We start from the raw sequence: 16,596 nt of genomic DNA, 5'->3' as shown, positions 1-16,596 counted from the left end.
GACCCCTGAGTAACTGAAGAGTTAAAACCAATCTTTGACACTGCACACCTTAAGCAAAAGTTCCTCCTCAATACGTCAGTATATGACACGTGGATAGTGATGAGAGTTCAGACTTCAAAAGTCCACTATGATTCTAGGCTTCTACCATTGAAAATCATCCACTATAACTTCTCAGTTCTCACGTGTGATAAATGGCTAAACCTCATTGAGCAAGATCTCAAGCCTGCCCTACCAGATAGGGCCCACTAGTCTAGTATGTGGCATATTGATGTATGCTAAGCAGCAAAGTTTGATAGTCTAGTATGCGTACATATAAGGTCCTTACCGTGCAAGATGTTGCTAGCGTGCTTTTCATTTGCAAAATGTGAACATATGTCAAATCAAAACTCTTACTAGTCACTACTCAAACGCCTATAAATAACAGAACTTTCAGATCGAAGTCTTTCATACTTTTTGTCAACAGTTCATAATTTACGCTAGCTCTTTCAGATTTTATTAACGAAGCATGAAGAGAACAAGAGAAGAAAAAGAGATGAACAACATGAAATCCATGAACAAGTGCTTGATGCTGCCTAACGGAGAAAAACAAAATGACTTGGCGCTTCATTCACTGCGTGGTCGTTTATTTGAGTGCAAGACTTGCAGTCGTAAGTTCCTATCCTTTCAAGCTCTAGGAGGTCATCGAGCGAGTCACAAGAAGCCAAGGTTGATGCTAGGAGAAGATGTATATCGTGACAAGGAAAACCAGAGTTTATTAAAGTTGAAGCCAAAGGCACATGAATGTTTAATCTGTGGTCTAGAGTTTCCAATTGGGCAAGCGTTGGGTGGTCACATGAGACGGCACAGAATTGAAACTAATGAAGCCCGAACTACTCTTGATCGATTTCCACTTTCGCATAAAGTACCAACGTTAAAGAAGGCGAATAGTAGGAGAATATTGTGCCTAGATTTGAATTTGTCTCCTTTAGAGAATGATCTAAATCTGGAAATGAGAAGTGGTACCGGTTTTACAGAGATGAGTAGTCCTCCTAAGCTCAACCAGTATTTGTGATGAAATAGAGCAGTATTACAGTTATTTATTTATTTCATTTTTTAATACAACAAAATACAGCAATGTAAGCAGGTGCCGACTAGCAAAGTCGGTAAAACCTTTGGGTGATGATACCAAAGGTCTGGACTCGAACCCCGCCAGCGTCAAAGAGTTACTTATCTCTTACTTTTTAAACAAAGAGGGTTATCTCATTTAAAACAGGCTTAAAAAAAAAATGTAGAAGACACTAATTTTCTTTTTATTATGTGTTCAATTCAATGTTTAGAAAACCGGACCAGACTAGTGGTCGAACTGGGGTCTGAATTTTCGGTTCGGTTTGGTTAAAACAGGACTTTTGGTTGGACCCTTGGTCTAAACTAAAGGGGGGGTTGAACTGGTTCAATTAAAAACAACCAAGAAAAACTGGACCACTTTTATTAGGGTTAATTTGTTAAAACCCCCCATTTTTAGGGTTAATTTGTTAAAACCCCCCATTTTTAGACCTGCATTTGTGTTTACCCCCCAAATTTTGAATCATCATAAAAAAACCCCTCATTCCATCCCAACCCCGTTCATAAATCATCCATATTTGCTCTATTACCTAAAATACCCCTAAAAAAGAGTCGTTGGGTTAAGTTGACTCTAACCAGTTTAACTATACGTGAAATACCAAGTTTACCCTTCGTGATGTAACCACTATAAATTGGGTTCATTAGTATCCAATTTCTTGTTTTCACCTCCAATCTTGTTTCTTTCATGTTTTCTTCGGGGAAGATGGGTGGTGGTGGTTCTGGAGGTGCATCATCAAGTCAAGTTAGTAATTCTTGAACTTGTTTTGCATCTGTTATAACTGACTTCCTCATCTCCTTTTGTGGATGAAGTCTGCCAAATTTTGAGTCAAAGCATATATGTTAAAAATATAGGGGCTATACAAATTAAGTTTTTTTTTTTTTTTTTTTGGTGCTAATATTAGGGAGGGATAACATCAGGTGACAATAATTAAAGTTTTGGAGGTTGTTTTAACTGTGGAGAATCGGATCATTGTAATAAGTACCAGTGTAAATGGCTAGATTATCCATGTGTCTACACTGGTTAGTTGCAAGCTAACCATGGTAGTCATTAGGAGGAGTGGCCAGGAACACAACATGGGAAAAAGGTTTCTTAGGTGTAAGGGATCACCAATATGCAGTGGCTTTAAGTGGTTGGACGATGAGGAACTAGATAAGCGAACAGAAGAAAAGGGTAAACTGAAGAAGCCAACAAAAGAAGAAGGTAAACTAAAGCTATGTATTGATGGCCTTGTTAAGATGCAAATAGAGGGAAATGTATTTGATGTAGAAGAACTTGTCAAGAAGCTATCACTTCTAAAATAATGTATCTGAATGTTCCCTAAATTAATGGATGCATGACATTTCATATTTGGAGCTTTTACATGTCTGCAACATTATTAACCACATTCAAAATCTAAAAAACACACACATTCATTCACAAAATAAGATCATAGTCCCCAAAACAACCATAGTACTACAGACATAAGTACATGTCCAAACATAGCACTGCAACTGCAACAACACAATTACTGACAGCATAATCAAGCACCAAAATAGATTACAATAACCAAGTTGGAAATGACAATTACCAAGTGTCTAACAAATAACATGCTTCCAAAATGCTTCCAAAATACCAGGCATAATATTAGGTCATCCTTGTTGTGAAGCTGGCTATGAAACACCTCTAGTGCAAGAAGCTTGACTTGATATATCATTCAAGGAAGCTTCTTTCCTTCTTCTCTTTGGTGGATGCATGGGTGTTGTGACAGAGCTATTGCACTATCTTTCTGCAAAAGTTGTAGTCTATGACTGAGCTGGTGGCTGAGTTGATCTGTGACCATAAGATGTTTCAGTTTGGTTTTCTGCATTTGCCCTACCCCTTCCTCTTCCCTTGCCACCCCTATTGCCCCTTCCTCTACCCCTCACCCTCATTGCTTATGTTAGCTTCAATCACTTGACCATTGACTCTTCCTCTTGCCCTTCCCCTTCCCCTTCCTTTCATAGACTCAACACCTTCAACAACTTGTAAGCTTTCATTGACTTTTGTTTCCCTTCCCCTTTCCCTTCCTCTCATAGCCTCAACACCTTCAACATTTTCATTGACTTGATTAGTTTCATTGCCTCTCACAGCTTGAGTAGCCTCAGTACCTTCAGGAAGTTAATTAGTTTGACTACCTTGTGCTCCTCTTCCTCTTCCCCTAGTGTCCCTTCCTCTACCTCTTACAGGTTTAGTACCTTCAAGAACTTGTAACCCAGGACCAAGGTCAAGTGGTATAGTCAGGTATGCGTTTGGAAGTACTCTAGTTCTAGGCCTCCTACCTCTTCCCCTTGGTTTTGAAGGTGGATTTGAACCCACCTCACCACCCCCTTACATTATGCCCAATCACTCCACACCTTGAACACCTACTTGAGTTCACATTTTCATCATCAGCTTTCCTTTTGTTGACTCTAGGCCTCCCTGGTTATCTTTGTCTTACTGGGCGGTAAGTGTACTCAGCTGGTTGAGGGTATTGATAAGTGCTCAAAAAGTACAATTTAACCCTCGATTATGCCTCTTGTTTAGCCATCTTAGTGGACTAATAGTGTTTCTAAGTTATGTTTTATGATTCTATAGGTGAAAGAGAGTTTTGTGGAATATTAGAGAAAAAAAGGTAAAACGGAGCAATTCAGAGCATTAAAGATCACATGGGAAGCCCGTGGACAATCATGGAGAAGGCCAAGGAATTGAAGCTATTAAAGATGCAACTTGGACCTATTTTAAAGCCTATTTGGAAGTCCAAGGCCAAAGGATTTGTTGCTTGGACCAAAGCCCGCAAAAGAGGAAAAATAGAGTCTCGTGTCTGAGACGCTACTATCGTGCATCCAGACGCGACTCTTGCGTCTGAGACGCATGGATAGTTCATCTAGACGTATGAAATGACATTGTAGCCAATTCCTTCTCAGTTTTGGAGACGAATTTGGACTCTGAAATAAGTTGATTTGTATTAGGAAACAAATGGCGGTTTGGAATGCTTCTAGAACTCATTGTAACCCCTATAAATAGAGGACCTAAGTGCCTCATGTAATTTGCCAATTCACTTATACTCTTGTCTCCAGAACTTGAGGCAGAGAGAGATTAATAATAAAAGATTCGGTTTTAACTAGCCGAGTCTTAATAAGTTAGTCTTTCTAGTCTTATGTTCTTCGACTCTTCTTCTTCTTGTTCTTTGTGTTCTTCCTTCTTTATGGAAGGCTAATCTTCTCCTTCAAGGGAGAAGATGAAGCCGATGCTTAGGGTTTGTTGATTATTTTGGTTCATGGTGTTCTCAAATCAGGTTAGTTCTTTATGTTTTTAGCTATTAGTTCCATTGCCCAAACTAGGAGATAGAAGTATAGATTAAGGTTTTTATTTATTGCAATCGAATATCATGCTAGTTTAGGGTTTTATTTATTGCAATTGAATATTTGCTAGTGACATGCTTTTATTTATTGCAATTGAATATAATGCTAGAATATGGTTTTATTTATTGTAATTGAATATTATACTATTATTCTCTACTTTTTTTCTAGTTGTGTAGTGTTTTAGAGTAAGGGAAGTATTCCTTGTGTTTGCCTTAGATGGTGATTCATTGAATAGCTACCCAAGCTCACATAAAAGGAAAGAAGATACTAGTAACATGAACATAGGAACAACCTTAAGTAAAGTTATTCGTTAACGATGTTTAACTCAAGAGGGCATCGGCACTCGCTCGATTGCGTAATTGTAGTCTATTTGTGAGAACAACCATAAAGCAAAAGGTCATTGAATCAAAAGTATTGGTGGATTCTAATCTCTTGAATTCCCTCTCTTATAAATTCTTGATAGTTTAGTTAGTTTAGTTTAGTTTAGCATTAGAATCTACAATATCTATAATAATAGTTTTTAATCCCTCAAACCCCCTTTCCAGTCCTGTCCTTCACATAACATACACTTAAAAGTGGAACGATACCCTACTCATCCTTTACTTATTGAGGAATAATTAGGTTTTGATATGCTTCTATTTGTTCAACTACCATCATATATTTACATCATCCACATACCATCTCACACATAAAAAGAAGAGTGTCAAATGGCGCCGCTGCCGTTTTAAGTTGTTTATGTTTGACGTTTTCTTTTAGGATTAGAACTTTGGATTTTGAGGTAATTTTAGCCGTATCATCCATCCTTTTGAGAAAGAGAGAAGCTTGAAGGACATCTCAAAGACAAGATCTACCATCCAGGTTAGTCGAATCTTTATTCTTTTTATTTTATTTTTAGTATAGTTGCATCATAGTTTAGTTTTATTGCTTTCTAGTATATTTGCATTTAGGACCTTTTCAACAATTGAAGTTGTAAGCTAACACAACGAAACATCAAACTCTAGTGTTTCTTGTCTGAATCTTGACAAACGGACTATCATCTGTGGGTCGTGGTACTTAAGCAATCCAAGTGATTCACCATAACCCTAGAAGAGACAGCTTTAGATAACAGGCGAGATACTAGCTGCAAAGCCCAACCCAGTTGAAGGAAAGTAGTTTTGCATATTAGTATATAATTTAGAATAGTTGCATATTAGTTTAATTGCATTCAAGCATAGTAGGATAGTTTTTCATCATCTTTGCATAGCATTTTCTAGTATATGCCCCGTCGTCCCAATCGTCGTCCGGTAAGAACACAACAGTGGACAAGGTTTAACAACCGACTCACAAGAATACTAGACAAGATTGATTCAATGGCCGCACACAATGATAGAGGTGTTATGGAACCGAATAATGGTGAAGCTATCCCACCCATGCAAGCACAACAGAGGAAAAAGCTGAGCGATTTCTATTCGCCAATCATTGGAGACCACCCAGCAGTATTATTTTTCCAGAGACAGAATCTAACCAGTTTGAACTTATAGCATCAGTAGTCTCTATGCTTCCAAAGTTCAATGGTTTAGACAATGTTCAACCATATGTTCACATGAACAAATTTCTATTAGTCCTCAGAACTTTCAAGAACCAGAATATCAAAGAGGAGAGTATCAAGTTGATTCTTTTTACACTCTCACTCGAAGGTAAAGCCTCCGAATGGTTAACTGCACAGCCGATCAATTCAATAGATAACTGGGAGAAGTTGAGAACGAAGTTTATGAACAAGTTCTACCCACCCCAGAAGACTGATGCCATGTAGTAAGCTATCAACAATTTCAAAGGAAAGGCGACTGAAGAATATCATTGTAGTTGGGAGCGATTTAACAATCTGCTAGTCTCATGTCCACATCATGGATACGACAAGAGCACACTGGCTCATTTTTTCTATCGAGGACTCTCAATGATGAACAAGCAGATGATACAATCAATGCACAAAGGCAAGTTTACATCAATGGATAGAGAGGAAGCTTATAACTTTCTCGAGAATTTAGCTGAAGAAACACAACAATGGACTACTAGCAACGAGGATGTCGTTAGCATGGAGGGGGAGCCAAACCAATTTGGTTACCAAGCACATGAACAATCAGATCAAGAACTGAAGTCTACATTGGCCAGCCTGGCCACCAGCATTGAAACTCTGAGTAAGAAATTCAACCAGTTCTCCATGAATCCCTCCAAGATCAACAAGTCTCAAGCTAAATCTCTCCCAGTCATGCAAGCTAGCCGATACTGTGAAGTCTGTTCGGACACTTCCCATGCAACTCTAGAATGTCCTGGTTACTATCAACATGCATCAGTTGGAGAGTACAATATGAACTCATTTCAGAGGCCCAACCAAGGTGATAATAACTTTTAAGGCAATTATTGGAGACAGAACGCTGGACCCCCAGGTTCTCAAGATCAAAGTTATATTCCACAGACAAGTCAAGCTTCACAGTTGGTTCCTCAACAATAATTATACTCTCAGCAGAATTCCAATACAAGTGGAGAGTTAGTGCCTGATCCTAGGAGAAATTATGCCACACCTGCCAACCTGGAAAATGCTATTACTTTGCTATCACAGAAAAATCAGAAGTTTGAAAGTGTTCTAGAGCTTATTACACAGTCTCAGCTCAATCTCAGGCAATTCAATGTTCTAGAATAGAGTCTCTAGAAGCTAAGGTCGACCAACTCACCACTGCTTTGTCTGTAAAGACACAATCCACTTAACCTAGCTTATTAGAACCAATATTGAGGAGTGAAGATGTATGCCACATTGGGACAACTTCTAGTACTAATCACCTCCATGATCATGTCAGCTCAGTTACTACTCTTAGATCAGGATTGAAGATAGACAACAAGGTTGACTACCTTCTCATGATAATATTGCTACACAGCAATCGGTCAAGATTTCAAATGAAGTTCAAAAGGAAGTGGGGGAAATCCTTTCCACTCCCATTTGTCAAGATGACCAAGACAAGATATGCAAGAATGCCGAAGAGAAAGAAGAGCAGACACATGCTGATGTGTTTGTACCGAAGGAACCTTTTCCTATGTTTTTTGCTCAAAGCAAAAAGGACAAACAATTTTTAGAGATGAAGGAGGCATTTGAGAAAGATAAAATCAATATCCCCTTTCTCACATCCATCAAGCAGTTGCCATCATATGCCAAATTCTTGAAGGATGCATACAACATAAAGAGAAGTACTCATGTTCCAAAGAGAGCGTTTCTAGCTGGACAAACAACATCTGTTATCCATTAGCAAGCTCCAGTCAAGCTCAAAGATCTAGGAAGTCCTACAATATCATGCAAGATAGGAGAAAAATTCATAGGTAATGCTCTTTTAGACCTTGGTGCCAGTGTTAATCTTTTGCCATATCATGTGTACCAAGCGTTGGGCCTGGAGATTCTAAAGCTTACACAAGTCAAATTGAAGTTGGCTGATCGTTCTACTAAGATTCCCAGAGGCATAGTTGAGGATGTTCTTATTCAAGTAGCCAATTTCTACTATCCAATGGATTTCATTGTGATAGACACCCAGGAGGCCTTTGATAAAATACCAATTATTCTAGGCTGACCTTTCCTCGCTATCGCAAAAGCCTTGATAAATTGTTACAATGGTGAAATGAAGATCAACTTTGGTAAGATGTCCATGGACATAAATATCTTTCACCTGTTGCATAAGGATTGTGATGACACCGAAGGTGGAGAGGTGTACTTCCTTGATAGCATGATACAAGAATCCTTCCCATTCTAAGATACAATTGAGAGTGCTCAATCTACAGAAAACTATGATGAACCTGAGAACCCCACAACAAAGCCGTTGCTAGCCATGTTCTTGGAATCTCTGCAGAAAATTCAGGATTTAAGTGAACATAATGGAAAATTGACAGAGAGAGTATCATATCTTGAGAAAATGAACTCTACATTTAAGGATGAACAACAAACTTCTACCCAGAAAAATCAATTGCGAGAGAATCAGCTTAAAGAAGTTTTAGAAAAACAACAGAATCTAGAAACTGAAATGAGTCTTATGAAGCAAAAAGTGGACCATATTGATAAGAAACATTGCCCTGTTGAAGCCTCTTCTACACCATCATTGTCTGAATGAGAGAAGTATGTGAACCAGTCTATCGCCCACCTTGAGTGCAGTCAGCCAGACATCTATTATCATTACTGTGGTGGTAAAGGGCACATCAGATACTATTGTCTTGTTAGAAAGAAAGATTTTCATCAATCTTCTACACAGAGGAACCACAAGGCCTATCACACAATCATCAGACCTGAAATAGTTCAAGATAGAAAAGCAACTTCACCAACAATCTTTCCAGCATATCAAGGAGTTTTTTGACGACCCACAAGGTGAGACCTCCTTGTCCTCCAAACATTCATTAGATTTGGATAAGAAAATCTGATCTCCTCACTCCAAATTGATAATGCATGATATATAGTCTTAGGGATCTGACTTAAAAAGACCTAACTAAAAACAAAAAAATTGGTAAAAGGAAATGTAAGTTCTTATTTTTGGGATTAATTTTGATATTCGGCATCAATGGTAACATCTTCCTTTTTTCTCATTCATTTCATTTACTTAATTTCTATACATTGAGGACAATGCATATGTTAAGTTGGGGGAGGGTGTACTTGAGAAATGAATTTCGAAAATTAGTTTTAAAAAACAAAAATATTTTTGTTTATATATCAGTAACATGAGAAAAATGAATTTTAATGATGAGTCTGGGATATAGATTCTATACTGCTTAGTGTTGAGATTGATAGATAATTGATATTATTGATTTCATTACCGCTTAGACTATTTATTATGCTCAGACATAGTTCTTGTTGATAGAATTCTTTATCAAGGCACCATCATAATACTAGGTCAGTTTTATGTACTTTTGCTAGAAGAGAGATTTAAATCCCTAGTAAATTGGAAGTAAAATTTTTAGACTTAGCCCATGAGACTTGAGCTTTATACCCATTCTTTGGAGAGTTCTTACGAAAAATCCGAGTCTTAGTGACTCAACATCTTTCAGTTCTGTATGTCGTTATAATATAGTCTCATTATTCGTTGATTTGGTTAATCACGAAGTGACATCAACTTGGGAGATAGCCATTAGGTCTTGTAGTCTATTCGAAACAGAGTATCATACTGATAAGTCAAGTAGTGAACCCATTCAGCCTTTATCCCACCTAGTAGGACCATCATGTTAAACCCTTTTGAGCCTTACATCAAGCCATTTTCTTTCATAAAACCCTTTACCCTTTACCCAACTCTAGACAAGGAGTATAGCCAAAATCTTTATCAGCCATACCCATATGCTTCTGAAAATACGAGGGGCACAAAAAGGAAGAAATAGCACAAAAGGAAGATTACAAGGAAATACCAGAGAGATACAATGAAGACCATCATTTTGTTCTAAGTGAAAAAAGCTAGTGGAAAACAAGCATATCCAGTACTAATCAAGGATATACCACTGAGCTAAAAAAAAAAAAAATTAAAACAGAATGGATGGAAAAGCTAAGACAAAGGAAGAATTTTCTCTGCAATACAGAATTTGAAGAAATCTTCCAAAGAAAGAAGCAAAACCCTTAGTGTTTTTAGAAACAACCTTTGAATCATTTTTACCTTTCCTTCATAAACCAATACCTAAGCCAAGTTACAACCCATGACTTATCACTACAGTATGGTACGAAGTCTAGAATATGTGAGAGGATGCTAAAGTGAAGGACCCGACACTTCATATGTGATTGACATTCTTTCCATAAGACTATTATCATCTAGAAGTCTGTTTTACAAGGTATTATGTGGGATGTTCGTATTCATTATTCTTTTCCTCACATACATGAGGTAAAATAGTATACCATCTTCTGAGAGATTCTTTTCTGAGAGTATGACCGGTGAGGATTGAAAGTCGAGATTATCTGTCTAAAGGTAAACTAGGGATTCCGTTTCTTAGATAGGAGAGTATAGGAGATTGACTAAGTACAAACATAAGACTTGATTGAGAATTTTGTCAATTTTTACTATCTCCCATCATAATCTATGAGTCTTTGCAGCAATGTAGTTAGTAATGGAGATCGTCTGTTGGAATAAGCACTAAGTGAGTAAGGAATTTCTCTCTCTGAAAAATACTATCATTCTTGAACATGCTATTGATAGATTTTGTGGGTATATCACCTGAAAACCTTCACGAGACTATAACTCGTCCTTTTTGGGGAACTTAAAGGTTTAAAGTCTTGTTGCATATGGTAAATGCAATCGCGATGCCTGCGAAAGTGAGTTAGGATTTTATTTTTGTTATTAGGATGTGATTTTGATCACTTATCTATTTTTTTATCTTATTTGCTAAGAGACTAGCAAAAGGCTAGTTGGGAGTTGTGATAAGTGCTCAAAAAGTGTAATTTAACTCTCGATTATGCCTATTGTTTTATGATTCTACAGGTAAAAGAGAGAGTTTTGTGGAATATTAGAGAAAAAGGGGTAAAACAGAGCAATTCGGAGCATTAAAGATCACATGGGAAGCTCGTGGACAATCATGGAGAAGGCCAAGGAATTAAAGCTATTAAAAATGTGACTTGGACCTATTTTAAAGCCTATTTGGAAGCCTAATGCCAAAGGATTCATTGCTTGGACTAAAGCCCGCAAAAGAGGAAAGAAATGTTTGATATGACATAGGCAAGTAATGTGTGATATGACACAGGCAGCTTTGTAAGCTTTGGTAGTTAAGTAAGGGCTACATTACCTTTAAAACCCAAGAACAAATAAAACAATATGTAAATTGTATTAATGAGTAAAACACATTTAATAACTTTGAAAGCAAAACATAACTACTTACTCAACATATTGAAACCTCCTTGCTTTTAGCACTACCGCAACATGAATGTAAGGGATCCCTGTAACTTACCATTCATTGCAGTCACATGTCCTGTTCACCAAACTAATAACCCACCACTTTCCATAAGTATTTCTCACAAGAAACTTGTTGTCATCTGATGGAGCAACAGTGAATTCCCCAATTTCATCTTCCCTTTTGCGGATTATCTCCTTAACCCTAGGCACCAGTTCATCATCACTCAAATCTTTATTTTTCTCCTTCCTATCATACAACAACTTCATCTATAAAATCATGATACATGATACCATATTAACAATTGGTTTGTCCCTAGCTTCCAATATAAAACTATTCCATGCTTCTGGAAATTGTTAGAAAGATGGTCTGACTTGGGTGTTTGATCAAAATGTGATCTTGCCCAAAGAGTAATGTCTTTAGTCAACAAATACTGCTTTGCATTCTCCTCTCTCTTCCCAAGTACATCCATGAGTTTCACAAATTTTGTTAGGGAGAAAGTCTTTGCAGCATTCCAAGGTTCAAGCTCCAAGCCCCTCCATTTGGTCTTCATGTTCTTTACCATGTGCCTAAAGCGAAATCTGTGATTGCAGCTGGGCAAAAAGTTTGCAACAACATTAACTAAACCTTTCTGCCTATTAGACATAATGGTTAGCTTCTCAGGAGTGATTAAGAAGATGTGGTGCCATATTATCTAAAAAAGTGTTCCAGACTTCACTACATCATAACAACTATTTTGTAACAGAGCTAATTTTCAATAAGTAACGGAAGTAACTGTTACTCTTTAAGTAATAGATATATCCGTTACTTCTAAGTACAAGTGTTACTTAAAGTCTTGAATTAAATTTTAATAATATTTTAACGGTTATATTTTGATATCCTAACACTTATTTCCGTGCGAAAAGAAGAAAAATAGCCAACAAAATTAGGGAAATTAAAATAAATTAAAAAAATGAAAAAGAAAAATCAATTTGGTCATGCTCGTATCCTTCCCCATTCTTTTTTTTTGGCTAACGCTTAAACAGTTAACAAAACTCTAAGCCCCTCCTTTTCCCACAACTTCAAATTTCAAATTTTAAATTGTATCTAATCTTCAAGGCTAGTTTGCTTGTTTTTTCTTTCTCAAAAAGTCTTTCTTACAGCTTGATTGTAAGTTCATCTTGTTATTCCTAGGTTTTGTTGAGGATATAGTTCTCCATCCTCATAAGCCCTCTAAGTCTAAGGTAAAGATATCAACTATATCGTCCTTCCCCTTTTCTCTCTCTCTCTCTACCTTTCTTTTTCAGATGGATATATTGAATGAAGACAACACTAGAATGGATGAGCCAGGCGACTCAACTAGGGCAAAAATAGAACAACTACAAGTTGATATGCAAAATCTTTTCTGCTCGAAAGAAAAACGAGTGGTTGATATTAGGTGCAAGAATAGGGAAGAAAGTCCAGTAGAGCATACCACCTTGCTGGGTAAGTTGTATGGAGGAAAACAAATATCTCTACAAGATCTAGCGGACGAGTTGCATAGGTGCTGGCAAACTAGAGGCAAGACAAAGATAGAATCGATATCAAAAGGGTTCTACAAGATGGGTTTCGAGAATGCAGATGAATATGAACATGTCAGAAAGAATGGACCTTGAATGATACAAGGGTTTATTATGTCGGTAAAGAAAGGGAAGTACATAGAGAATTTAGCTGAAGAACATAAGTTTGCTTTGGTAGATTTTTGGGTTCAGATATATGGACTCCCGAGTAATCTGATTAATGATGAGAATGTTAGTAAAGTGGGTTTAAGCGTCAACAAAGTAAAGGAGGTTGACCTCTATTCATCAGAGTTCAAAAGATCGGTTGCAAGGGTTAGAGTTAGGATGGACATCAAAGAGAGATTGCTCAAGGGGATAGATCTTCGAACGGGACTGGGGAAGTGTTTCCAGTAACTTTCAAATATGAAAAACTGGATATTTTTTGCTATTTTTGTGGATGTATCGGCCATGATATACATTATTGCACTCAAATAGAGAAATACAGTATGGACTTGGGGAAGTATGGTTGAAAAATTCGGAAAAATCCGTATTATTCATTTCAAGGCAAAAAATCGCGAATCTTTCAAACATTTGGAAGTGTTATACGTTTTTCCCTTCAAAAATTTGATTCGCGAATTATTCACGAATAATTCGGCGAATTGCTAACAAGGGTAAATGCTCTGTTTCTACTTAGTGTTGTTTTTCTTATATCCATGTGAAAAGCATGTGAAAAGCTTAATTAATTACATTAAAGTTGACTAATCATATGTCACACATCCATTACTAAGGGCCATTTCCGTGACAAACCAAATATTTAAAACGTTAGTGGACGAAACATGCCAAACTTTAGTAACACTTATATCCGTTACAAATGACCAATTCTAAAGGACAATCAATAGTTTACTATCCGTTACAAATATTTATAGTAACGGATATAACCATTACTATAATTAATTTAAGTAACGAATATATCCGTTAGTAATTTTTGCCTAAGTGACAGTGACGCCCACTAACGGATATAACCGTTAGTAAAAATATAAGTAATAGATATAATTGTTGGTAAACGCCTTTTCTGGTGTAGTGCTTCTAGGTCTTAGTGTTCTCTGCAACACACACATAAATGCAAGGAGAAACAACCCATTATTATCATCTAAAGAAATGATTGAGAGGCAAACTCTCCCATGCTTCCCCTTTAGAAAACATCTATCAAGTCCAAGAAGAGGCATGCACCCTTTGATGAAACCATCTATGCAAGCTTTTAAAGATACACAACAACCTGTGAAACTCATATAGCTCGCATCCTTACTACATCTAGCAATACTACCAGGATTAGAAATTAGTAGTTACCTACACATCTCAGCCACTTTAACATATGACAAATCATAGTTTCCATGTATCCTCTCCATGGCTAGGTTCCCTAGCATTCCAAGTTTGTTAGTATTTAATTCTAACTTGGAACATATGCATGACTATTTTTTTTTTATGTCAGTAGGCTTAAAAGTTTTTTGATGTAACCTCATGTTCTTCTCAACTTGTTCTGCAATCCATGTAGCATTAGCCATTGAATTTCTATCTTCAACATCAGCCTCACAACTATGCTCATTATTCAGCTTTCTACATGGTATGCTTATTTGTCATTACCCTGATGTAACACCTCCAATTACAAGGCTCATTGGCCTTGTTCTTACAAATACCTTCTATCTTCTCACTGTCATTCCTCTTAAACTAGATTACAAACTTATTCTTAATTGCATACAATCTTATATACTTTCTACATTCATATCTATCTCTCCACTTCTGCCCAACAAAAAGTTTTAACCCTGTTTCCTCACTAGTCACACCTTCATCAGTTGGTATCTGAAATGTGTTATGTATCACACTGTATATAAGATCATCATCTACATGAACTTGGTTCTAATCATTCCTAGTTTGACGCACCTCAATCTCATCTACAAAACCCCCCCAACATTTTCATTATCACTATCTGACTCACCCTCAATAGACACATAATCTTCATATGATGAAGTATCACTATGATATCTCTCTTCTGCATCAATTTGATCAAAATTGATCTCTACCCTCACAGGACCATCTATAAATGAATATAAACAAATCAACAAATTAAAAATAAATAAATGGAAACACAAATACATGTTTAAAAATGGGGGTTTTAACAAATTAACCCTATATGTAAATCAGTAAACATTTTAAACCTTTTGAAACATTGACATTAGCTGCAACATCATTGGGTGGTACCTTAATGATAAGCACCCAAAACTGTAATATGAAACCCCATTGAGACATATAAATTTGGTTAATTATGTGTTTAATAATTATGAAATAAATATATTTTCATACTTTTGTAGGTATTCGCAGTAAACATGAAAATATTGGTTAAACCTGGGTTAAAGCACGGGGAACGATGTATATATGAATTCTTCCAAATCAGCCATGTGAAGCCCAACAAATCCGCAAAGAAGCATCAAACTTCCGGAGCTCCTACCTTTTGAACCAGGACTCTGAATGTAACAAGTGAGCTACTCAGACAATCAGGGTGATGAACTCTACGCATATGTGGAAAGTTGTAAAATTGCCAAAAGACCGGACAACCACTGGACTGCACGTGGACCCACTATGCAGGCCTGTAAGATTTGACGAGTCATCAATCATAGAGCATGTCAAGACAAAAATGCCAAATTATTGGTACAAAGTTGACACCTTGCATGTAACTAATTGGATTAGGTGTTAATAGTGAAAAAAAAGCAAGGTGTCACTTTGCTTTAATGTGGTGGATAAAAATGAGGTAAATGAGGTTTGGTGTTTCACGTGGGATGAAGGGGAAGAATTGAAAAAAGGAAGGAAGAAAACAAACAAGGGGGGAGACACTCCATTTACTCCCTTGACTTCTTTTCCTTTACCATGCATTATTTTAGTTCCTTAGTCTTAGTTTTTATTTAGTTTTTAGTTTTTGTAGAAAGCTTGTAATAGTTTTAAAGGAGAAAACCCTGTGTTCTTCTAGTTAAAAACAAATCTAAATGCAAGTGAGTTTATATAGATAGTTTCTTCTTTTTGTTCTCTCTTTCTCTTTTTACATTCTACACTTGTCATTCTTTATCCCAAGGATCATAAGCTAACCTTCCCTTTGTGGGGAGTTAATAATACTCATGTGAGGGAAAATCTTTGTTATTTAGTTTAGTAAGTTGTTTAGGAAGAACAACTAGACCTACATCCTATCCCAAAATGATAGTTGGTGTAGAGTCTAGTTAGGGATTAAAGCGATGAGCTTAGAGATAAGCCATTGCTTTGGTTCTACATGCTAGCATGTATGAAGCTTAGAGATGAGTCATATATGTTAGGGATCAAATTTTCTTTTATTAGGACTTGTCTAAGAGTTCTAGGAAGATTAAGATGTACTTACTAAAATCAAATAACAAAAGTTATTTTCACATGAGGAGAATTAACTCTCCATTTCTATTTTAAGTAAAATTTTATCGTGTCTTAGTTGCATGTTTACATAACTTGATGTTTTCAATTTTTGTGTAGTAAAGAAACCAAGTATTTAGTATTTATACAATCATAGCTAAACTTACTCACTACTTTCCTAAAAGAGTAAAACCAAGTTGTAAGTGGTCCTAGAATTTAGGTTGGTTCGAATCCCTACTCAAAATTATATGAACACGAAGATCATGAGTAAGGAAATACTTGTTTTCGCATTTTGGCCAAGGAAGAGATTCAAATCTCTAACATATGCTAA

The 16,596-nt window shown here is 36.6% G+C and overlaps 1 protein-coding gene across 1 annotated transcript; it reads left to right on the top strand.

The window, feature by feature from the left end:
• The first annotated feature begins 360 nt into the window (after positions 1 to 360).
• On the top strand, positions 361 to 1,377 carry LOC147488700 (zinc finger protein ZAT12-like). The gene has a single exon (XM_086573424.1). The coding sequence runs from the start codon at positions 506 to 508 to the stop codon at positions 1,049 to 1,051; it is 546 nt and encodes a 181-aa protein (XP_086429550.1). The 5' UTR covers positions 361 to 505; the 3' UTR covers positions 1,052 to 1,377.
• Positions 1,378 to 16,596: the final 15,219 nt, after the last annotated feature.

This window comes from Coptis chinensis, chromosome 7 (genome assembly GCF_015680905.1).
Source record: "Coptis chinensis isolate HL-2020 chromosome 7, ASM1568090v1, whole genome shotgun sequence".
Taxonomy (NCBI): Eukaryota; Viridiplantae; Streptophyta; class Magnoliopsida; order Ranunculales; family Ranunculaceae; genus Coptis; species Coptis chinensis.
Note: the sequence above shows the minus strand (reverse complement) of the source record. Positions and strands in the feature narration are given on the sequence as shown.